At 51.4% G+C, this 23,948-nt stretch overlaps 2 protein-coding genes across 2 annotated transcripts; one reads left to right on the top strand and one right to left on the bottom strand.

Moving 5' to 3' along the window:
• The first annotated feature begins 172 nt into the window (after positions 1 to 172).
• TGM1 (transglutaminase 1) lies at positions 173 to 15,930 on the top strand. The gene is made up of 15 exons (XM_061157874.1): positions 173 to 1,038; positions 1,768 to 2,079; positions 2,237 to 2,425; positions 3,400 to 3,648; positions 4,037 to 4,155; positions 4,263 to 4,370; positions 4,791 to 4,965; positions 5,374 to 5,512; positions 5,647 to 5,750; positions 8,388 to 8,476; positions 9,015 to 9,168; positions 9,268 to 9,549; positions 9,680 to 9,840; positions 10,181 to 10,317; positions 15,532 to 15,930. Exons 1-15 carry the CDS (start codon positions 1,014 to 1,016, stop codon positions 15,755 to 15,757), a joined length of 2,469 nt encoding a protein of 822 aa, XP_061013857.1. The 5' UTR covers positions 173 to 1,013; the 3' UTR covers positions 15,758 to 15,930.
• LOC133067416 (ATP synthase membrane subunit K, mitochondrial-like) lies at positions 13,590 to 14,484 on the bottom strand. The gene has a single exon (XM_061158502.1). The coding sequence runs from the start codon at positions 13,881 to 13,883 to the stop codon at positions 13,707 to 13,709; it is 177 nt and encodes a 58-aa protein (XP_061014485.1). The 5' UTR covers positions 13,884 to 14,484; the 3' UTR covers positions 13,590 to 13,706.
• Positions 15,931 to 23,948: the final 8,018 nt, after the last annotated feature.

Here is a 23,948-nt window from a genome sequence, read left to right as displayed (position 1 = left end):
TTTGCCTTGGGGTTCTCTCGGTGGCCTCTGTGGTGTTTCTCCCAGGGTTGGGATGGAATTGGGCAGGTGGCTGCAGCCGGTTGGTCAGGATTCCTAGGAAGAATTCCAAGTTGAGAACCCCGGCCTCCAGCTCACCAGACATTTGTCTCAGTGGAAGAAGGGGGTACTCTGCAGCCTGTGGAGAGAGACTTCATTCCCCCCTGAGCCTCAGAGCAAAGACTAAAGTCACCTCCAAACCCCTGGGGGGTTGGGGAAGGGTGAGAGTTAGAAAACAAGATAGCTTCCACTCTGACCTTCCTAATCCCAAAGGTGGAGGGACCCAGGGAGCAGGGAGCAGCTCTCACTCATATTGGGGGCTTGGCAGAGCCAGAGGAAGAAGGAAAAACAGGTGGATGGCAGGGTCAGAGGATCTGGTAGAGCCGGCAGGTCCAGGGCTGGCTGGTGGAGCCAGTCTGAGGGCCAGGTGCTGACGTCACCAGTCTGTAACAACTTGGGATCCAGGGACCTCCCTGGGCTGGATGAGCCCTAGAGCCAGCCCATGGGCAGTTTCAGAGACCGGCAGGCAGCCTGAGCTTGGGAAGAGCAAGTCTGCTGGATAGAGGTGTGGGTGGAAGGGGCTCCCTGCCCCGTTGCCCTCTGAGCTTCTCCACCGAGAAGGTGCTTCTGAGGCACCCAGTTTGGCAGGCAGCATCCGTCAGACAGGTGGTCTCACCGAGTCTCCAACTTGAGCCCTCACAGACTCCAACCGTGCCCACGCCCTACACGTCGGTCCTGGTTCCTCGAAAGGGAAAAGAGGGTGTGGCCCAGCGTCATTTCCCGGCCCCCAGACGCTGGACCTCCTCCCCCAAGTGGGGACCGAAGCAACCTTCCTTCCCCTTCTTACCAGAAGCTCGGCCCCGCCCTCCACCCTTAAAAACCACTTACCGGCCCTCCCCACGCCTTCCATTCGTGCGGCGGAGTCCGTCCAGTCCCATCGGTCCCGACCTGTTCCACCTCCGCCGCGGGACTCAGAGATGCCGTCGCCAACACCTTCATCAGGTGAGGGGCTCCGACGGTGCACTGCGATGCTGAACCCCAGCGATGCTGTCTGGGGGCCGAGGTCGGGTCCCAAGAAGGTGGAGTGCGGGCCAGCCAGAGCCTGTCCGCCCCAGCGAGGCTCCCGGCGGAGATACCCTGCCGAGGAAGCCTGACTTCAGGCACCTCCGCCCCCGACCCCTCCCAGCAACTCCTCACGGCTGTTTGACCCGACAACGTGGGGAAATGCCAGGACCCCCAGTGGTGAATGTCGCTCTTCTGTCTAATGCAGGGAGCAGTGGGTGGGGGGTTCCTTCTAAGCAATGGGTCCTTGAGGCTGTCAGCATTGGATCTCTAGACTGAGGAGCTGGCAGGGGGAGCAGGCTCAGGATGGTCTGCGCTGCCGCCTCTCGAGGCTGTGACAAGCGTGCACTCGTTTCCTGGGATGAGTCCTGGAGCAGGTTTCTGGATTGGGCATCTGCTTTTGAGGATGTCCGTGTGAGGGTGAGAGGGGAAAAAGACTCGTCTCTCTAATGTGGGAAATTTCTCTACGTGAGTCTGAGAGGAGTCTTTGGGGAAGGTCTCAGGGTGGATCTGAGAGAATCTCAGGGTCAGGGGCAGATCATCTGTCATCTGGCTGGGACCGAATCAGCCCTCTGGATGGAGGGTTTCTGGGTGAGCTGACTGGAGCATCCTGTGGGGGTAAAGGAGGTCTAAGTGAGTGGTCAGAGCCTCCCTGCCTCTTCCACACAGGTGGTCCTCGCTCGGATATGGGCCGCTGGGGCGGAAACCCCTGGCAGCCCCCCGCCACACCTTCTCCAGAGCCGGAACCAGAGCCAGACAGACGGTCTCGCCGTGGGGGCCGTTCCTTCTGGGCTCGCTGCTGTGGCTGCTGCTCTTGCCGGAACACAGAAGACGACGACTGGGGCCCTGAACGCCGTGGAGACCGGGGAGCTCGAGGGTCTGGCTCCAGGAGCCGAAGACCCGACTCCCGGGGCTCAGACTCCCGCCGGCCTGGCTCCCGGGGCAGCGCTGTGAACGCAGCTGGAGATGGCACCATCCGGGGTGAGGCCCACCTGGCCATGCTATCTGAGAGCCAAAATGCCTTAATGGGGCCTGAGGCTCATTCTGACATCTCTGGGGGCCTGGGAGGCTAGTTGTGGGGGGGGACGACCCTGGACTCCCCATGAAGCTTTACTGAGCCGGAGCTGTGGTTTTGCAGAGGGAATGCTGGTGGTGACTGGTGTGGATCTGCTGAGTTCACGCTCAGACCAGAACCGCCGAGAGCACCACACGGACGAGTTCGAGTACGATGAGCTGATTCTCCGCCGTGGGCAGCCTTTCCATATGGTCCTCTTCCTGTCTCGTCCCTATGAGTCCTCCGATCATGTCACCCTGGAGCTGTGCATCGGTCAGTGGAGGCTGCAATGGGGGATGGGGATGGTAGTGGTGAAGACCCCAGGTAGGGTGGAGTAGGGATAGGGGGCTGGTTAGCAGGGCTCCCAGCCCTGGTATTAGGGTCACAGGGGTGTCTTTAGGCTCCTCCCTTACCCCATTCCTCGCCCCTGCCAGCTAAGGCAGGTGTAATCATGTAAGTATGTCCCCCAGAGAGAGGGTCTTGGCTTCCCTGTTTTCGTTTCCTAAGCTCACCCTCTCCAAGCCTCCCGGAGCATTTGTCTCAAGATACTTTTCCTTTGGATCCTTACTACCGCATCCTCTCCAGTGTTGCTGCTTTTGTGTATCTTTCTTTATGGATCTGCCCTCCTTCCCCAGGATGTGACTTCACTCTCTGTCCAATCTGTCTCTCTGTACCCATGACCCAGGGCCGGTGCCTCCCTCATTGTATTCCTTGGTGGCCACTGACTGCCTAGGCTGGTGATTATGCTGCCGCCGGGGGCGGGTGACTCCTGGTACCCTTTGATTAGGGCCTAGCCTTGCCCACCCCAGCCTCTAATTTCCCAGGTACCCTTACCACCTCCAGCAGGGATGCCCTGGGCTTTGGAAGCTGCAGCCCCAGAGAGCAGGCAGACTTTCAGGACAGGAACTGCGCTTTCATGTGGGGCAGGGACACCTAGACCCAGACAGGGCAGCTCTGCTCCTCCAGCCCAGGTGCTGGGACGGTCAGGCAGGCAGAGGGTGACGGTGACCTGGTCTCTTCTACTCACCTCCATGTTAAGTGCGGAGGGAACAGGTTTGGGATGTTGGACTGGAGCTCTGCCCTGACATGTGGGCACGCATCGGGTGGGGACAGAGCTGTTCTCAATCTGGCCCAGGCAATTGTCCAACTCGGGACACACATCCTGGGTGGGGCTGAGAGAAGTCCAGGGCTCCATCCCCCTGCTTCAAGTGGGCTGCAGCAGCTAATCAGTGTTTCCCCCACGGCAGGAAACAATCCCGAGGTGGGCAAGGGCACCCATCTGATCATCCCGGTGGGCAAGGGGGGCAGTGGAGGCTGGAAAGCCCAGGTGACCAAGTCCAGTGGGCAGAATCTGAACCTACGGGTCCACACCTCCCCCAACGCCATCATCGGCAAGTTCCAGTTCACCATCCGCACACGCTGCGAAGCTGGAGAGTTCCAATTGCCCTTCGACCCCCGCAACGAGATCTACATCCTCTTCAATCCCTGGTGCCCAGGTGAGTTGCTGGAGCAAAATGTGGACAGGAGGGGAGGGCAGGTAGGACTTCCTTTACTAGATCTGGCTTCGTGCCTGGGTGCCTAGCCCTAGGAGAAGCCAGCCTCCCAGTGTCCAGGTGAGGGGACCTCAATGCAGGACGTAGAGAAGTGACCAGCCCAAGGTCACAGAGCCGCATCACCTCTCCTGGTGAAGGGTCCTGGTGACAGCCACCCTTCTCCCATTATCCCTATCCTGTTTGCTCCATCCTTCCTGGAAGCAGTGCTGTCAGGCTAGAGGCATCCCTACTCTTCCTCTGCTGTCATGAGCCCTGCAGAAGCAGCCAAGGGGCAGGTGGGACCCAGGGAGAGGGCTGAAGGGGACCAGGCATGTGTGTTTTGGGGACACAGAGGACATCGTGTATGTGGACCATGAGGACTGGCGGCAGGAGTACGTGCTTAATGAGTCGGGGCGAATTTACTATGGGACAGAAGCGCAGATTGGCGAGCGGACCTGGAACTATGGCCAGGTATGGTTGGCTGGGGCCTCGTGCACCCGGGGGCGCTAGAGGCAGGTGAGGCGGGGTGGGGGTGCAGGTGCTAGCCTAAGGGTCACCTCTGCCCTGGCTCCCCCCAGTTTGACCATGGGGTGCTGGACGCCTGCCTGTACATCCTGGACCGGCGGGGCATGCCCTATGGAGGCCGCGGGGACCCCGTCAGTGTCTCCCGGGTCGTCTCTGCCATGGTGAGCTCCCTTGCATTTCTGAGCCCTTCTGAGTCTCTGCCTGCTGTCTCCCACCCCCATTCCTACCCTTTCTGATTCTTCCAGGACCCCAGCCCTTGCAAAAGGTACGGTGGGAAGGGATCTCACTCATTTCCCCTCCCAACCTGCCCCCTAACCCTCCCCTTCCTGGCTCCTGTTCCAGCTCTAGTGGAATGTAGGGCCAAACCCTAAACTTGGCACACCCAGGATTCACATTCCTGTGTCAGACCAGGATGGGGGGGCAGAGGGCTGTGGGAGGGGCAGGCTGGACTCAGGCTGCCTCCGAATCCTGAGCGGTCAGGGGTCAGGGATGGTTGCAGGGCCAGGGGCTAGGCTGGGGGCCACTTGGCAGGTCCTGAGCCTCTCCCCCAACTCTGCCCCACCCGATCCTGTCCTGGACAGGTGAACTCCTTGGATGACAATGGGGTCCTGATTGGGAACTGGTCTGGAGATTATTCCCGCGGCACCAACCCATCAGCGTGGGTGGGCAGCGTGGAGATCCTTCTCAGCTACCTACGCACCGGCAACTCTGTCCCTTTTGGCCAGTGCTGGGTCTTCGCCGGTGTGACCACCACAGGTAGTGGAGGGATAGGACGGGAACCGCCTGGGCCCTACACGGAGGGTGGAAGGAAGCTAGGCTCCACCTTTGTGAGCCCAGCCCAGTTGTGGCTACAGTGCAGGGACAGGCGGGGGTGGCTGGCAGGCTGGGCTTAATTATCATTAATTAGTGTTAACAACCCAGAAAGGCCTGGAGGAGAGGAGGGAGAAGGGACAGACAGGCACAAAGCCAGGCAGGTGGCCTGGCTTCCCCTAACCCCCAACACTCCCTGGCTCAGTGAACTTGACCCTAGTGACCCCTGCCCCAGCTCGGCAACCCCAGTTGCCCGTGTCCCCTTGCTATTCCTGACCTCATGCCTCACCTGCCACCCTACCGCTGCCCTGGCCCTGGGCCCTGAACCCCAAGTCTGCACCCTCCCCCCCACAGTGCTGCGCTGCCTGGGCCTGGCCACCCGTACTGTCACCAACTTCAACTCCGCACACGACACAGACACTTCCCTCACCATGGACATCTACTTTGACGAGAACATGAAGCCCCTGGAGCACCTGAACCACGATTCTGTCTGGTGAGGCTGGGGCCGGGCTGGGCTGCCTGTCCCTACTGATGACCGGAGACCCGAGGCCTGGATGCCGAGAGCAGGAGAGGCTGGGGAGGCCCCAGGTAGGCAGCTCACCGAGCCCTCCATCTACCTTCATCCAGGAACTTCCACGTGTGGAACGACTGTTGGATGAAGAGGCCAGATCTGCCCTCAGGCTTCGATGGGTGGCAGGTTGTGGACGCCACACCCCAGGAGACCAGCAGTGGTGAGCAGGGCCCCTGCCTGGCGCCCAGACCCCACTGGGGACCCCTCCCTGTGTCCCCAATGAGGGGAACAAACGCCAGTGTCCTGGACGGGGCCTTGGAGTGAGGTCCTCTAGCGCCACAGTTCTTCAGACGGACTCGTGAGGGCAATCACCATGTGACCCTTCATTTATTTTCAACTTTCTGCATAATTATGTGCCCAAATTTTATTTATTTATCATGGTTATTACACCCAGATGGTTCAAAAGTCCAAAGATTTGAGAGAATTCAGTGAGAGGTTTCCCTCACCCGACAAATCCACTTTTCCCACTTAACATTTTTATTTACGTGTCCTGGAGGTAATTAATTGGAAGACCTTTTTATTTATATATACATTTTTATAGTTTAAAAAGTCACTATTTTAAGTAAAGAGCTTCCCAGGTGACTCAGTAAAGTAAAGAATTCGCCTGCCAATGCAGGAGATGCAGGTTCGATCCTTGGCTCGGGAAGAGACCCTGGAGGAGGGCATGGCAACCCACTCCAGTATTCTTGCCTGGAGAATTCCACAGACAGAGGAGCCTGGTGGGCTACAGTCCACGGGGTCGTAATAAGTCGAACACAACTGAGTGACTAAGCACTGTTTTAAGTAAAACATGCTTAGAAGAAAAAAAATGTACAGAATTGGATAACATAAATTGTAAAATTTCCTATTCTCTCTCAGGTGGTTTCAGTTTTGTTTCAAGGAAATTTCTAGGCCTGAATTCCGGGAATAGATTCCAGAAATCTGTGTTTTTGAAAGTTCCCCTGGTGATGTTGCAGATCGGCTGGGTTAGAGTCTTTCTCTGGGGCACAGTGTTAGGTCAGCAGCAGAGTGAACCCAGCCCCTGACTTCCTCTCTTTTGACACATAGTCTTGCTTTTACCAAGTTCCTCTCATTGCTCCACTGAGTTATATGTATGGTATGGGGGGAAAAAATTAGGGTTCAGGTAGGTTCAAAGGAGATAACAGCTTCTATAACCCAGTCCGGCCTAAGAAATAATCACTGATGACATAACCTACTAGTCTCTTTTCCGCAATGCACATTTCTGCAAAAATAAGATCTCTCCAGACCTTCCTGGTGGTCCAGTGGTTAAGACGCCACACTTCCGCTGCCAGGGCCACAGGTTCAGTCCCTGGTGGGGGAAGTTTTGCATGGTGAGGTGTAGTCAAAAACAAAATTAGATCTCAAACAGGTCCCCCACACCCTTCCCACTTAATAATCTGGCCCCAGGCGGCCCCCACCTGCCCCTCCAGCTGCTTCTTCCCTCCCCGCCTCCCGCTTCTCCCTTCCTCACCCTGAGTCAGATAGCCTTCCCCTAGCCTACCTCCTCTTCTGGTCTCTGACCAGACCCCTCCCTCTCAATCATCTCTGTAAATAGTACCCCCTGAGTTTTACAACCCCAGAGATGCCTGTTATATTTAAACAGCCTGTCACAGGACACCAGGAGACCTGAGTTCCAGTCCAAGCTCTAGGAAGTGGGTGGGCTAGGTGGCAGGCAGGGATTCTGAGGCCAGCCAGGCCGGGGCTTGATTCTAGCTTGATCACTTCTTAGATATGTCATCTTAGGCCAGTTCCTCGCACCTTTGGGCTCTGGTGTTCTTGTTTGTAATATGGGGATGATGTATACCTTATAGGGTGATTGGGAGGATCAAATGAGAAAGCATATTAGACTAGCAGCATGGCTGGAGCTTAGTAGCTACTTAGTAAGGATTAGCTCCTTCCAGTCTGGGTCCGGCTGTCTTGTGTCTCCTGGCATTCACTTTGCCTTGCTGAGCCTGTTTCCCCATCTGTAAAAGGAGACCCTAGTTCGAGGTGTTTTCTAAGATTCTCTCCCGTTGGACATCCCTCACTTCCTGTTCTGTGTCCTCTCAGCCATGCCTCCTCTCTGTCAGCCTATGTCCTCCAGAAAGCCCTCCGGAGCACGTTGAAGGCAGACACTGTTTCCTACCAGCTCCCCTGTCACCTCCCCACAGAGAGGATACCGTGGGCTGTAGAACTGAGGGTGGTTCTGGATCTTTCTGGAATCGTGACTGTGATGTCATCGCTCTCCCAGCTGGCAAGCAGAGCCATAAGGGGTTCTGGGTTTGTTTTGATGTAGGATGGGGTAGGTGGGGTGGGGTCTTGACCTCTGGGAGTCACAGACAGCTGACATCCAGCTTCAGCCAGTGGAGGAAGTGTGCCAGCAATTTGGTTAACAAGGCAGGCTTGTCCCCACAGTTGTCCCCGCCTGCCTCACCCCAACCATGACTGAAGCAAAACAGGACTGCTCTCCCGTTTGTTTGCCCTCCCTGAGCTGGACTGTGAAGTGAAATCGGTCAGTCGTGTCCGACTCTTTGTGACCCCATGGACTGTAGCCTGCCGGGCTCCTCCGTCCATGGGATTTTCCAGGCGAGAATACTGGAGTGGGTTGTCAGGGTATCTTCCTGACCCAGGGATCGAACCCAAGTCTCCTGCATTGCAGACAGACTCTTTACTGTCTGAGCCACGAGAGAATCTGGACTGGTGGGGGCTGAACCCGGGCAGTGGGCACTGGGTGGGCTTGGAAGGGTGGGCCCAGGATCTGGGGGTCCCACTCAGCCTCCTTGGATCTCTCACCCCTGTGGCGCCCTCACTCCCGTAGGCATCTTCTGCTGTGGGCCCTGCTCTGTGCAGTCCATCAAGAATGGCTTGGTCTACATGAAGTACGACACACCCTTCATTTTTGCAGAGGTGAGGGCTGTGCGCCTGGTGCCTTCATGGGCAGCCTGGGGAGACCAGGGCACTGGCGCTGGTCCTAGGTTCTCCAGTCCTGCCCCACTGCTGACCAACTACCCGTGTGACTTTGGGCAGGTCACTCATTCTACAAATCTTAGTTTCCCCAACTGTAAAAAGCCATAATAATGGCTGCTCTGCTTTCTGTGCTCAGGATCAAAAGAAATAATGGGTATGAAACTGCTTTATAAGTCATGGAGTCAGCAAGTGAGTGCAAGGGATTACTGTTATTAATGCCCAACGCACCGTGAGGAGCCTCCCAGATCAACTTCTTTCCTGCTGTCTGGCCTTTTCTGGCTCAGCTTGAAAAGTCTCAAAAAAAAAAAAAAGAAAAGTCTCCCAGTTTCACTCTGCCAGGAAGCTCCCAACCTTTGGATCCAGCCTTCCCTGCAGTTCCTAGTATCTGGGGAAGGCAGCTGCGGTGGTCAGGCCCACCCTCAGACCCTCTGGCTCATTCATTCCTGGTTCACACCCCCCACAACCGCCCTCCCCACAGGTGAACAGTGACAAGGTTTACTGGCAGCGACAGGATGACGGCAGCTTCAAGATCGTGTATGTGGAAGAGAAGGCTATCGGCTCACTCATCATTACGAAGGCCATCGGCTCCAACATGCGGGAAGACATCACACACACCTATAAGCACCCAGAAGGTACCAGCTCCCCATCCCGGCCAGCTCTGGCCACACCAAGGGTGCCTTCCCACCCACCCAGCAGCAGCTGTAAGCTCACCCTTGACTCACAACCCCCAGGCTCAGAAGCAGAACGCAAGGCAGTGGAGACCGCGGCCGCGCACGGCAGCAAACCCAATGTGTACACCACCCGGGACTCGGCGGAGGATGTGGCCGTGCAGGTGGAGGCGCAGGACGCAGTGATGGGGCAGGACCTGACGGTCTGCGTGGTGCTGACCAACCGCGGCGGCAGCCCCCGCACCGTGAAGCTGCATCTCTACCTCTCTGTTACCTTCTACACCGGCGTCACGGGATCCGTCTTCAAGGAGAGCAAGAAGGAGGTGGTGCTGGCGCCGGGGGCCTGTAAGTGCCCCTTCCCCAGCCTGTAGCACCCCCCTCCACGGCTGGGTACCCCAGGGCCAGGGACATGGAGACCCGGGGAGGCCGGGTCTGAGGAAGCAGGTCTCGGTGACGCTAGGCCTCTTCCCCGCAGCGGAGCGCGTGACCATGCCTGTGGCCTACAAGGAGTACCGGGTCCACCTCGTAGACCAGGGGGCCATGCTGCTCAACGTCTCAGGCCACGTGAAGGAGAACGGGCAGGTGCTGGCCAAGCAGCACACCTTCCGTCTGCGTACCCCAGACCTCAGTCTCACGGTAGAGCAGCGGGCTGGGCTGAGGGGGGGATTGGAGGGTGAGGTGCAGGGCACTAGGCCAGAAGCAGTGGTGGGAGGAGGTCAGGGACAAGCCTGGGCTCTTGGACTTTGGTTCCCTTTTCTGGAAAATCAGATCTCATTTCCCTTACTCTGGGGTGGCTTCAGCTGGGGAGTAGGTTAGAGTTTCCTCTCTGGCTTTGGGTGAGCCCTCCCCCGGAGGCAGGAATGTGGGATCAGGGTGGTCTTCATTCTAAAGAGCTTTCTCTCCCTCTCTGGTGGGAGTGTCCAGGCCCATCAATTTGGCCTGAGGCTCTGATGATGGGGGTCTCTTTCTGTCTTAGTTACTGGGAGCAGCCGTGGTTGGCCAGGAGTGCGAAGTACAGATTGTCTTCAAGAACCCGCTGCCTGTCACCCTCACCAACGTCGTCTTCCGGCTCGAGGGCTCCGGGTTGCAGAGGCCCAAGATCCTCAATGTTGGGTGAGTGCAGCCCCTCCTTCTGCCCCGGCCACTGCCCTTGCCAGCCTCCTGGATGCATGGGTCCCACCTTTGTCCCTCTCCTGCTCAGGTCAGGACAGTAAGGTCTGTCACTTGGGGCCGGCCAGCAACACCTCCTGACTCAGTTCAACCCAGCCAGTGCTAAGAAGGCCTGCTTCAGGCAGTGCTCCTCGGTGTCCCTGACCTGCCTTGCTGGCTTGTTAGGGAGCTAAAACCTCACAAAGGGATCACTAGTAATTTGTCACTACTCTCACCCAGCACTCAAGAGTTGAGCAGGCACTTTCAGGAATGTAAGCTCATTTGGAGAACCCCAGTACCCTTTGAAGTACATTAGAGATAATCATATGATGCGCTTTAGGTCCCAGCTTTATCACTCATGGGCTGTGTGCTATATGTATGATCTTCTCCGTGCCTCAGTTTTCTCACCTGTAAAGTGGGGATAACAGTAATAACCTGGCTCTGAGAATCACAGAAGACCATGCATGCAAAGCCCTCAGCATGGTGCTGGGCACAGCATCAGTGCTCTGCTGGTAGCTGCCACCCCTTTACAGATGGGGCGGCTGGTGGCCACATCTCCCAGAGTGTCTCGGCTCCTAAGGGGCAGGCTCCACTCCTCCGCCACGGCGAGCACCTCACACAGGCTCTCCAGCTGGTTGCTGGGCTGGTGCCGTGAGCACAGCAAGCAGTTCCTAAGGAGAGAGCCCTGTGCCTCAGGCCCTCATGCCACCTGCTGGGGCCTGATCCCAAGCCAGGGGAGGCTGTGTGCCCAGCCAGTCCCAAGGCCGTGTTCCCAGGCCATGCTGCCATCTCTGACATGGACTCACACATGCAGGAACAGGGAAAGCAGAGAAGGCCAGAGGCTGACCTTTAAGCTCAGCTTTCTGGTGACAGGGGCAGGCATTTTCCTCATCCAATAAAGAGCACCCGAGGGAAAGGGACTGCATTCACAGAGGGGCTGGGTGGGGAAGCAGAGGGTCCCTGACCACCCTACCCATCCCTCTCCCCACACACACAGGCTCTGCCTGGGGGTGGCCGCCACTTTGGCCAACAGGCCAGAGCTGAAAAAGGCTGCTGTTCTGACCTTTGCCCCATCCTGGGCTCCTGGGTGATGGGACACCTCTCAAAGGAGCGCTCTCCTCCTGTCACCCTAAAAGGGTTTCTGGCAGCTTAGAGAGCGGAGCTTGGAACTCCCAGACAACCTACCTACTGGGGTCTCTCACCTGCTGCTGACAGACAGAGGTTCCCCTGTCCTGAGGGGTCCCCGGAGCTGCTGGGCTCCCCGCAGCTTCCCTGCCAGATCTTTGATTCTCTCCCCTTCCAGGGAGTAAGGCAAGCGCCTCCCGCACTGAGCACTGGAGACTCAGCCCCTCTCTTCAACTGTGGGGCTCGTGTGAGAGTCGCGCCACTGAAAGGGCCCGGTCTCCCCCCAGTAAATGAGAGGGTTGGGTGGCGGTTCCTCGAGGCAGGCCCTCGGTTGACATTCTGTGGCTCCTCCAGCTACTGTGAGCCCAGGCGGGGCCTCCAGCACAGGTGAGAGCCCCGAGCTGCTGACTTGGGTGTATTGTTGGCTGGCCAAAAAGTTCGTTTGGGTTTTTCCCTAACATCTTAGAGAAAACCCCTGAACAAACTTCTTGGCCAAGCCAAGCGATTCCGAAATTGGCATGACTTCACTGTCATTTGCACATCAATGGCTGTGGTATGGAGCCTCATTATGGCAACAGGCATGCCACCCCACCTGCTGACTGGCCACTTAATAAACATTCCAGCGCTTACTCCTCCAGATGGCTGTTGTCACCACTAAAGCAGTCACCGGGGGAAGCTAGAAGTCTGCTCCAAACCCTTCTCGGGGATTTCCCCCAGAGCCTGAATCATATTCTCTAGAATGTCCTTAGGGTGGTCTTCTAAGGGAGTGGATTTGACTTTGGGGAAACAGCCTCAAGTCATTTAGAACTAAGACTGATTAATAAGGTAAATAAGCGAGCCAGGTGGGTCATAATGCCCTTTTCAATCAGAAATGAACCTCGACTGTAAAGGAGGGACAGTGACTTGGCCAGGTGTGAGTGTACGCCCAAGTGGGTACATGTAATGTGTGTGTGGTTTTAAATGGCTGTGAAGGAAAATCTGAGAGGAGCTTTTTTAAATGTTCAGTGTGGTTAAACAAGAGCATAAATGCTAATTTGCTGCTAATACTCAAATTAGCATCAAAGACAATGCTAATTTGGATGTCTAAGTTCTGATGTCCTGTCAGGGAGTTTGTTTTATTACTGGCACTCAGTTGTGGGCACATTCCTGCGTTAGTAGCTGATGTGTTTGCCTTCAACTCTCTAACCAGGGTGCAGCCAAGGTCTCGCCAGACACTAAGATCAGGGTAGGGAGAGATCTTGACATCCCTCGTTGGAACCTAGAGAGCAGTTTATCTTGGAAATAACCTTATAAATAAAGGCTAGGCTCTGAAATAGTACAGTTCAGTTACACATGTGTGTGCGCTCAGTCGCTTCAGTTGTGTCCGACTCTTTCTGACCCTATGGACTGAAGCCCACCAGGCTCCTCTCTCCATGGGGATTCTCCAAGCAAGAATACTGGAGTGGGTTGCCATGCCCTCCTCCAGGGGATCTTCCTGACCCGGGGATCAAACCCATGTCTCCTGAGTCTTCTGCGTTGCAGGAAAATTCTTTACCCCTGAGCCACTGGAAAAGCCCCACAGTTCACTTATAGTATGGGTAAATAGACTTTTGAAGGCTGGTCTGAACCCAAACAACCTTTAACCTCATATCAATGGAAAAGTGGGCACAAATTAAAAACACAGATTTGTTACCAGGCAAAGTACAACTTGGGGCTTCCGCTGTAACTCAGTGGTAAAGAATCCACCTGCAGTGCAGGAGCTGTAGCAGATGCAAGTTCTGTCCCTGGGTGGGGAAGATCCCCTGCAGGAGGGCATAGCAACCCACTCCAGTATTCTTGCCTGAAGAATCCCATGGACAGAGGAGCCTGGCGGGCTTCAGGGCATAGGGTCTCAGAGTCGGAGATGACTGAGGCAACTGAGCATGCATGCAGAGTATGTATAGCCTACCTGTTAAGTTGTAGACTGAATTTCAAGTTGGATATTCTGATAGGAAGTCTAGAAATTAAGTCGACAACCTATCAGGTAGGCTATAGACTTCTATCTTCCAGACTTTCCTACTTCTCGCCTTCATAGAGCTTGGAGGCACCTTCAAGACCATCTGATCCCACGCCCTCATTTTATTTTATTTTTTTATTTTTTATTTTTCCAGGTTCATAATTTATTGTACAAATTGAGTATCACATGATGAGATGACATTAGCTTCTTCAGGCATGGGAACTTAACAGATAATGTACAGTTCAGAATCTGTTTATGTTGCTTTCACAGCTGGAGTTTTTTTAGACCTTAACTTGAAGTATGAGACTATCAAAGCAATACTTCCGTATGTGGCCAGCACACAATTCATTCTCCCTGTGAGAGTGTAAGAGTTGAAATATTTTTTGATATCAGTGAAATGGAACTGGGCATCAGCTTCTGGACCTGCCATGATTTCAATCTTTCAAGGGGTTCAAACTCCACAGCCTATGTCCTTCACCATACGCTGCTGCTCCTCGACCCCGCTGGAAGACACCACCTCCCCCTCACACCTTAAACGGGCCTTCACGCCCTCATTTTATATTCACTTCTATTTTACATCAGAAAGTGAGGATGACTGGTACGTGTTCTAAACTACACAGTTAATGGGGTAGAAGGAGTACAGAGTGGTCCAGGGATGTCCCTTGGCAGCAGACTCCAAGCTAAATGTTTTGCCCCAAGGATAGCTCATCCTTGATGTTGGGGTGTTGGCTCATTCCCTTGAAGGACTGTGGTGTTTGCACAAGTCTGGCTCCAGAAATGATCCATCCCCAAGGCAGGCTCAAGTTTAGCAGGGGCCAGAGGTAAGGGTTTCAGGCAGAGGCAGGAAAGGACAGATGCTAACAGGTGTGAACAACTGCAATATACATTCAATCACAGTCAGTGTGTCTGCATACGGGCAGATTGCTGGAGGAGCTCAGAGAAAGGTGAGATTCATTTTCCTGAGGGTAGGAGATGCTCCAGGGAGTCCTCACTGAAGAGGTGTGAAGTGGGTCCAGAGGCAGCCCAGGGGGCAAGGCATGAAAACACTGTGAATTCAGGGGAGGGGTGGAGCTCACTGGGGCTGGTGGGCAGAAGGAATGAAGAATGTGGTGGTGGTGGGGGCAATGATCGCAGGCAGGCGGGGTGAGTCACAGTGAGCCTGTGTGTCAGGTTAGGGAGCTACAGTTTCATCTATCTCCTAAGCAACAAGGAAGCCAAGCCCTTGAAAGGCTCAGTTCACCTCTGAGTGATTGGAAAAATGAATGGAAAATGAGATGAGAGGCAAGGAAGGTAGTTAGAAGGCAGGTGAAATTGTAAATTCTTGGAGGGGTGATCTGGGACTAGAGGGCCATAGGAAGGAAGAAAATAAAGACACTGAGGTGTGTGTGTGTGTGTGTGTGTGTGTGTGTGTGTACACCAGCATGTGTATTTCTGTCTCTCACATACACACATGAGTGTGTGTCAATTTAATTTAAAGATGCCAATTGTCTGTTCTTGGGAGGGACTCCAGTTTTGTTTGTTTGTCTTTTGGGGGACTACAGTTTTGTTTTGTTTGTTTTGGGATTTTTTTTTTTTTTTTTTTTGAGATAACATCCTAAGAGGTGATCGTAGCAGAGGAGAATTCCTTTTCTTCCACCTTCTTTCTTGGCAAGCCTGGAAGTATTTGGCAACACTGTGTCAAGCCCCAAAGTCTCCTTGTGAAGTCTCCTCATCTTGGAAACCCACTAGGGGATGGGGCTGACCTGGTTGGGGCAGGAGCACTGGCGATGGAGAGGGAGGAGGGAGGTCTTTGCCCAGACGTTTGTGAGAGCAGGGAGGGAGGAGTTCGGAATGCCGAGGAGATTTCCAGCTCCGGCAGCTGGCTGGGCAGCCACTGATCAAGCCTTGTGGAGGCGGACTTGGGGTTCAGGCTTTGTCCTCCGTCAGTCGGTTAGGTCGTGGGTGTAGAGATTCCAGCTGAGCCCAGGAATGCCGGAAGGGCTCCACCTTCTGCTCCTTCCTTCCAGCTTCCCCATCAGCCCTTACTCCCCACTCCACACCCTGTCACCCCAGGCCCATGACCCTATCTCTGCCCACAGGGACATTGGGGGCAACGAGACAGTGACCCTGCGCCAGACGTTCGTCCCTGTGAGACCAGGCCCCCGCCAGCTCATTGCCAGCTTGGATAGCCCACAGCTCTCCCAGGTGCACGGGGTCATCCAGGTGGACGTAGCCCCGGCTGCCGGAGGCGGGGCCTTCTCAGACACTAGAGGCAACAGTCGCTCAGGGGAGACCATCCCCATGGCCTCTCGAGGTGGGGCTTAGCCCTGGGCCAGGAGCAATGGGACTGATGTCAGACGAGCAAGGACACTGCCTCAAGACAGGGCCTGCGGCAGAGAGGCTCCCCAGGGGCTCAGGTGCGGAGACCCAGCCCCTGGGGGGAGCCGATCTCATTTGCACAGATGCTAGACATAGATGCTAATAAACTATTTTTTAATGAAGCTTCTGTTCTGTCCATGCGTCAGTCTATGCCAAGCTAAGGAGTGTGGGCCCACGGCCTATCCTGGGGATGCAACTTGGCATTTCTGACACCCCTAGTTCTGAGAAACATGGTTGGCAAATCACCAGTGGCACCCCTCAACAGCTCTCAATGGAGGCCACTTGGCATCAGGACAGCCTCCAGTGCTTCCCTGGCCAGTCTCCCCTCACCCCAAGGAGCTTCTACTGGCCGAAGCCCTTCTGAAGTTACCTGGGCTGAGGGGGACTGCCCCTTCCACAGCACCCCCTAGTGGAGAGAAGGAGCTGAATTCTTTTCTATGGGCACACGTTTGAGGCAGAAATAGGCTGGACTTCTCTGTGAACAGGAAAAGTCACTTTCCAGGATTGATCTTCAAATATCCTTGTCAAAGAATTTTTATGAAAGTAATACGTGTTCAGTGTTAAGCATTAAGAAAATACAGAAAATTGTAAAGGAGAAAATAATGATCCTCAACTCCCACCATGTACAGAAAGTAACTTAACGTTGTTTCACATGCTGCTTGCCACCACCCACCCCGGCACCCTGCCCATAAATTCCTACAGAGTTAAATATTCTTTGAAAACATCATGATTAGAGATGGTAGACTCTAGATGGTAGACTAGGCCCTCCTGGTCCCTCGGATCTCTGGCTGCTGTTCTCACTTCAGCTGGTACCTCTGCCTCTGCCCAGACTTGGCAGTTGGGGTGACTCAGGCCTCTGCCCCAGGCTATCTGTCATCCAGCTACACTCTGCCAGCCTTGAGGTTTTAAAGACTCCCCAAGTTGTATGTGTTCCTTGAACCCCAAACTTGTGTATTTACTGCCTTCTCAATATCTTTACAATGTGACTGGCCAGTGTGGTTGTCTCATAGACACCCCAAGTATAACAGGTCCAAAGTCAGACTCATGACCTCCCTCCAGCATACATCTTCCTGCAGCTTCCCCTACATCAGTAAATGGCACTTCCATCTTTCCAGTTTCTTGGCCCCAAACTTTTGGAGTCACCCTTGATTCCTTTCTTTCTCTCATAACCCACGTTGGATCTGTCAGCAAATCTTGCTGGCTCTATCTCCCATTCATAGGTGTTCAGCTTCTGACCACTCCTCATCTCCTCTACAGCCACCGTCCTGCTCAAGCTGCTTTCCTCCCTTAGCTGGACTGTTGCACTTGCTTCCTAATTATTTCCCCACTTTGACTCTTGTCCTTTGATACCCTGTTCACACAGCAGCCAGAACGAGCAGGTGGACCAGATCGTGTCAATCCTCTACTCAAAGCCTTCCACTGCATCCCCTCAAATCAAAGTCCATATAGCGCTCTATGTCTCCGCCCTCCCTCCCCTCCCCATCCCAGGCTCAGTCCATCCAGCTCGCTGGCCCCTTCCTACCTGGACAGTATGAGGCACACTTCTGCTCCATGAGCTCTGTGGGGCTGCACTTTGCCTAAAGACTTCTTTCCCACGTGGCCCCATGGCCCACTCCCTCTTCTCCTTCAAGACTCGCTTAAGTGTCACCATCTTTTGGTCTTCTCTTCCATTCTATTTTAAAATTGCAGCACCTTCCATGTTTGCTATCCCCACTTGTTCTTTATTTTTCTCCAGAGTACATGTTACCATGTGATGTCCTTATATTGAATTTTTGTATCATTTGTTTATTATCTAATTCTCTCTACCACTACTGCCCCATCCTAGTCCAGTCCACCATGCTCCATCACTTGGATCGAAGCCCCAGTTCTCCCGCAAGCCTTTGCCCTTCCCTGTCTATTCTCAACTTGGCAGCCAGGGGATGCTTTGAAATGTCAATCAGATTATGTTACCAATCTGCTCACACTCCCCAGCGGCTCCTCACCTCTCACAGAGTAACAGCTATGGCTATGTCACCTTTCTTGTTGTTTCTCAAAGCCTTGACATCATGGCCTTCGGGCTGACAGTTTTCCCTGCCTGGCACATCGTTCCCCTGATATCCAGGTGGCAGGTACCTTCCTTTGAAGTCTGTCCTTAAATATCACTGTCTGAATGGAAACTTTTCTGGCCACCCAATTTTATTTTTTATTTATTTTTCTCTGTGCCAGGTCTTCACTGCTGTGCGGACTACTCTCTAGTTGTGGTTCGAGGGAGGGCTTCTTGCTGCAGTAGCTTCTCTTATTACAGAGCGTGGGCTCTAAGCGCGTGGCCTTCAGTAGTTGCGGCTCCCAGGCTCTAGAGCGCAGGCTCAGTAGCTGTGGTGTACAGGCTTAGCTGCTCCAAGGCATGTGGGATCTTTCTGGATCAGGGATGTAACCCACGTCTCCTGCATTGGCAGGTAGATTCTTTACTACTGAGCCAGCAGGGAAGTCCCTGGCCACAGTATTTTAAATTGCAACCCATTCTTCTCACGACCACTTTTCCTGCTTTATTTTTCTCCATAACACCTATCTACATCCAACATATTCAATATTTTAACAATGCATTTATTTATTGTGTCTCCCCTGCCCCAACTGTAATATAAACTCCAAAAGAGCAGTGATTTTTGTCTGATTTGGTCTTTGTTATATGCTTAGAAATTAGTGCATAGAAATGCTCACTGAACACTTGCTGATGAAGAATTTGGTACTAACCTATGACTTTCCTGGTGGCTCAGATGTAAAGAGTCTACCTGCAGTGCAGGAGACCCAGGTTCGATCCCTGGGTTGGGAAGATCCCCTGGAAAGAAGGAAATGGCAACCCACTCCAGTATTCTTGCCTGGAAAATCCCATGGATGGAGGAGCCTGGTAGGTTACAGTCCATGGGGTCACAAAGAGTGGAACACGACTGGGTGACTTTACTTATATATAAGAATGGCTGTCATCTTCACAGCAACCGCTTAAGGTAGTTGGATTGTAACTCCCCCTCTACAGATGAAGAAACCAAGTCAAGGGCTAAGGGAACCTGTCAAAAATCATTGAGCAGTCTAGAATAGGATGAGAACCTGGGCAATCTGGCTCCACAGCCTGTATTTTATCTGAGACTGAAAGTGGCCCCACAGAGTTCTTAATTTCACCCTCAAACTCTTCTTCCCCTAGTTTTTCCCATCTCACTATTACTATGATCATCTCGTTGTTCCAGCCAAAAACCTACAAATCACCCTTGATTCCTCCCTATTCTCTCCTCCAAGGTTCACCCCACCAGGATTTCTTATCAGTTCTATGTCCAAAATATATCTGACTCTGTCCTCTCCACTTACACTGTCACTGTGCTCTTTCCCTGTGGAACTGCCATAGCCTCCTGATAAGTTTCCACTCTTGTTTCTGAATAATCCAATTTCTACACAGCCAGAGAGCTTTCTAAGCTCTAAATGAAATCCTGGCACTCTCCTGCTTAAAACCAGACAGGACTGGTAGTGAACCCAAGTTCATTTGTATGATGCTTGAAACCCAATACTCGAGAGACACGTGTTGGTGGGAAGAGACTGGCTGCATTATTCAGGAGGACATCAATCTGGGAAGATGGTGGACTAATGTCCCTAAACCATCTCCAAGTTGCCGGTTACAGGATAAAGGGTTTTAAGGGGTGTTTGAGAGGGGGCTATGTGCAGAAGAGCACAGTCAGCTCCAATAATAATAATAAATTGGTCATGTGGCATTCTGGTCAGCACCATCTAGAAGGGTTTATGTGCATTTAGTCTTCTACTCCAGGGTTGGTCTGCTCCCATATTCTTAAGGCCAGTCCCTGGAATTCTGAAGCAAGCAAGATTAATTGTCTCCCACTCAACTAGTCGTTTTCTAAAAGCTCTAAGACATGCCAGGGTCAGTAGGGAGAGAAGATGCAGGTAAGTTTTAAAATCTGTGCTGCTGGAGCAGCTTATGTTATGGCCACACTTCCAATGCTTTCCCAACACCCTTGGAACCATGCAAAATGCTACCCTCATCTATTTGGCCTTGCAGGCTTCTCTAACCTCAACTCCACCACTTGCCCCTGGCCCTGCTGCCTCAGCCCCACAGTCCTTCTGCTTCTCAAATTCACCAAACTTCTACCTAAGCCTTGGCATCTGTTCTTCCTTCTAAAGGAACACTCTACCCCATGGCATGGCTGCCCCTCATTCTTCAGGTCTCAACTCAGATGTCACCACCCTCAAAAGAAAGGGGATATATGTATACCTATGGCTGATTCATGTTGAGGTTTGACAGAAAACAACAAAATTCTGCAAAGCAATTATCCTTCAATTAAAAAATAATTTAAAAAAGATGTCATCTCCCCATAGAGCTCTTCTCTATCCATCAATCTGATTAGTTGGTTACCTCCAGTCTCTTATCACCCTATTTTATTTTGTATCCTACTTAGCACTTATTAACATCAGTGTGCTTGTTTGTTCATTAAATTCTTTTCTCTAAAATGTAAGCTCCTTAAGAGCTTATCTGTCTGTTCACACCCAGGACCCAGAACAGGGTCCAGCCCAGAGCTGCAGGAGAAGTGTTTGCTACTTACACAGTTAAAAGCAACAATTTGCAAGATGTAACATAACTGTTCCTTGAATTTGTGGAGCAAACTCCAATAGTGGTTCTGTTTTTTAATAAAAATGATGTGATTTATTTGATTAATCTCTCATTCCTAGAAATTTAAGTCTTCCCAAAGTTTTACTATTTTTTCTCTATTTTTTAAAAATTGAAGTATAGTTGATTTACAGTGTTAATTTCTACTATGCAACAAACTCATTCATTATATGTGTATATATACATTCTTCTAAAATACTTTCCCATTATAGTTTATCACAGGATATTGAATATATAGTTCCCTGTGCTATACAGTAGGCCTTTGTTGTCTATCTGTTCTATATATACTAGTTTGCATCTGCTAACCCCCAAATCTCAGTCCATCCCTCCCATCCCCTCCAAAAGTTTTGCTATTCTAAATAGAGCTGTAATAAATATCCTTGTACAAGAAAATAAATCTTTGGGCTCATTTTAAATTATTTCCTTAAGATAACCCCCAGAGTGAGAATTATTATGCAAACAAGATTGAGCACATTTAAGGTGGTTTGATAAACTTTATTAAATTAGTTTCCAGAAATACATCAGTATCTCTTTTTATTGAACTTGAGGGAAAATGTGAGAGCTTAAGATTTCTAACAACTTTGTAACTTGCTTCACATTTATTCACTTTATCCTGGTCCTCTGCATGTATCAGAACTCAAAAATGCTTGAAATCCTCAAAAAGAAAAACAACAAAAAAATGGGAAGGCAATGCTATTCTCCAAACAGCTAGAGGGAAAGAAACGAATATATGCTTAGCTCCTACTATGAGTTAAGCTCAAACTGGGTGCTTTATGGGGATCATCTCCTTTAATTTTCTGGGGGTGAGCATCAGAATCCCTACTGTCCCAGCTTGATTTGTTCTTAGGCCTCTGGCTCCCCTCCCAGTAGAATGGAAGGGCAAGGACCTTATCTCTCTTACTCACGCTGATTCATAGCCTGTGACATACTAGGTGTTCATTAAATATCTGTTGAATGGAAAATGAACTAAATTGGAGGGTGATGGGGCATCTGGAGGCTTAGGAGTGCAGTGGAGGTTTATGTTTTGGAGCATTTGTGGGAAGAATGCATGAGGGATAACTAGTCCAGCTCTGGGAAGAGATAATTGGGTACTTAGGGAGAACTGAGTAATGACCAGCTGAGCAAAACTCTTATTGGGATTGTACCTCAGCAGAAATACTAGGGAAACCTATTTAATACCACTTACATTTTATATGAAGAATCCACCTGCCAATGCAGGAGACACAGGTTCAATCCCTGATCCAGGAGGATCCCACATGCCTCGGAGCAACTAAGCTCATGCACCACAACTACCAAGCCTGAGCTCTAGAGCTAGTACTCCACAAGAAAAGTTACGGCAATGAGAAGCTGAAACACCACAACTAGAGAGTAGCCCCTGTTCGCCACAACTAGAGAAAGTGCATGCATAGCAGTGAAGACCCAGTATAGCCAAAAATAAAATTTTTTTTTAAAATTTAAAAAGAAATCCATTAGAGTTGCTGAGGGAGGCTTGGGGAGATAACTATGAGGGGTTTTGTGGAGGCAGTCATCACATGGGCCACAGAAGATGAAAGTCAAGTCCACGAGGCAAGGACAAAGGAATCATCCAGTATGTGCAAAGCACAAAATATGAGACAACTCAGTATATCTTGAAATGCAAGCAGTTTGAAGAGGATTGGCTTATAGGTGCATGATAAGTGCAAACTGGGAAGGAATGTGTTAGAAGAGGTAAATTTATTCAGATCATTAAAAATCCTTTTGCCATATTTTGGAGCTTGGACTTTCTTTTGAAAATAAGGGGGAGCTTTCAGTTAGGGATGATGTGATCAATTTTGCATTTCACCAGATTTATGGTGAAAGCAACATGGAAAAGAAATTAGGGGTTGGGCTGGAGGTGGGGAGACTAGAGTCTTCTCAATGTGAGAGACAGGGAACCTGAAATAAGATACAGGCTGTGAGCATGAAAAAAAGAGGGTGTAAGTTTGAAGGTTCCATTAGAAGTAGAATTGATTAGACTTGGTGAGGGATTAGATCTGGAGAACAGAGAGGACAAACTTAAGGGCAATGGTCTTGTTTTCTGAGTCACGGGTAAAGAAACATGTCATGCACAGAAATACAGAGGCCAGGAGAAAGAGCAGAATTTAAAATAAAAGATAATTTTCAGTTTTCAGTGTAGCATATAAGGAGCTTAGAAGTTCTCACTTCTGTCCTTACAAGAAGGATGAACAGAAAATCAAAAACCAAAAGAAAATCTTGAACGAAGGCTGAGGAGTAGAAGTGGGTACATCTTATAGAGGAGTAAGGATAAGAATTACATTGGGGGAATTTCCTGGTGGTCCAGTGATTAGGACTGTGTGCTTTCACTGTCAGGGTTAGGTTCAATCCCTGGTTGGGGAACTAAGACCCCACAACGCATGCGGGCAGCCAAAATAATAATTACATCGGACTTCTTCAGAAACCATGCAAGAAGAGAGCACAGTAAAATGTCCAAAGTGTTGAAGGAAAAAAAAGCCCATCAACCTAGACTTCTGTATCCAACAAGATTATCTCTCAAAAGTGAAGGAGTGACACTTTTTCAGGCAAACAAAAATTGAGGGAGTTTGCAGCCAGAAGACCTGACTTGTAAGATACGCTAAAAGAAATTCTTCAGCAAAGAAGGAAAACGACATAGGTCAGAAACTACATAAGGCATAAAGGCATAACCTACATAAAGGCAGAACTTTAGGGAAAAAAATAAAAGTGAAAAAAAAAAGGAAGGTAACTAGAATTTCATAGATGTCCGATTTGTGTACTTTGGAACTTCCAGCGAGATGTCCCGCGGGCAGTCGAATGCATGGCTCTGCACAGAAGACTGATCTCGGGTGGAGACAGGAAGGAGTATAGGGGCCATTATCTCTAAGAAAGGAGATGGCCCATGGAAAGGTTAGTTTCACTAAATCCCTGTAAGGCAGTCAGAGCAGATAATTAATTCAGAAAACAAAGAATACACACTGTGTGTCAAGGTTCTGTCCCTGGAAATAAGGAGAGACCCCAGGAAGGGTGACAAGGAGAAAGACAGGTTATATGAGGGGGCTGACTGGAGTAAGCGCACAACAGAATTCGAAAAGGGAAATCTATGTTGTTATTTTTAGCACTACACGCCTTTAAAAAATATATTAAAAAAAAATATCAAACACAGAAAAACAAAAAATTACCTAAAGTCTCACCATCTAGAAGAAAGTTATCAATCTGACGTATTTTTTCAAACTTTGTATTTTGTTTTTTAAGGGCGGGCGCCCTCTCCTGGTCTGTAAAAAGAGCGCGAACTGGAAGTCGCGCACCGCCCGGGGAAGGCTTTGCAGACGCTGGTATGGGCGCTGGTATTTAAGGAATCGGATTTGAGAGGCTGAAGACGATGGAGAGGGAAAGTGGCACGAACCTCCCTTTACAGACTAGAAAGTCAAGTCTTCAAATCACGAAGCGCCTTCTCTGCAGGCTCCCCGAAATAATGCACCGGTCGGGGGCAGAGCCCAGATC

The sequence above is a fragment of the Dama dama genome, chromosome 12 (assembly GCF_033118175.1).
Source record: "Dama dama isolate Ldn47 chromosome 12, ASM3311817v1, whole genome shotgun sequence".
Taxonomy (NCBI): domain Eukaryota; kingdom Metazoa; phylum Chordata; class Mammalia; order Artiodactyla; family Cervidae; genus Dama; species Dama dama.
Note: the sequence above shows the minus strand (reverse complement) of the source record. Positions and strands in the feature narration are given on the sequence as shown.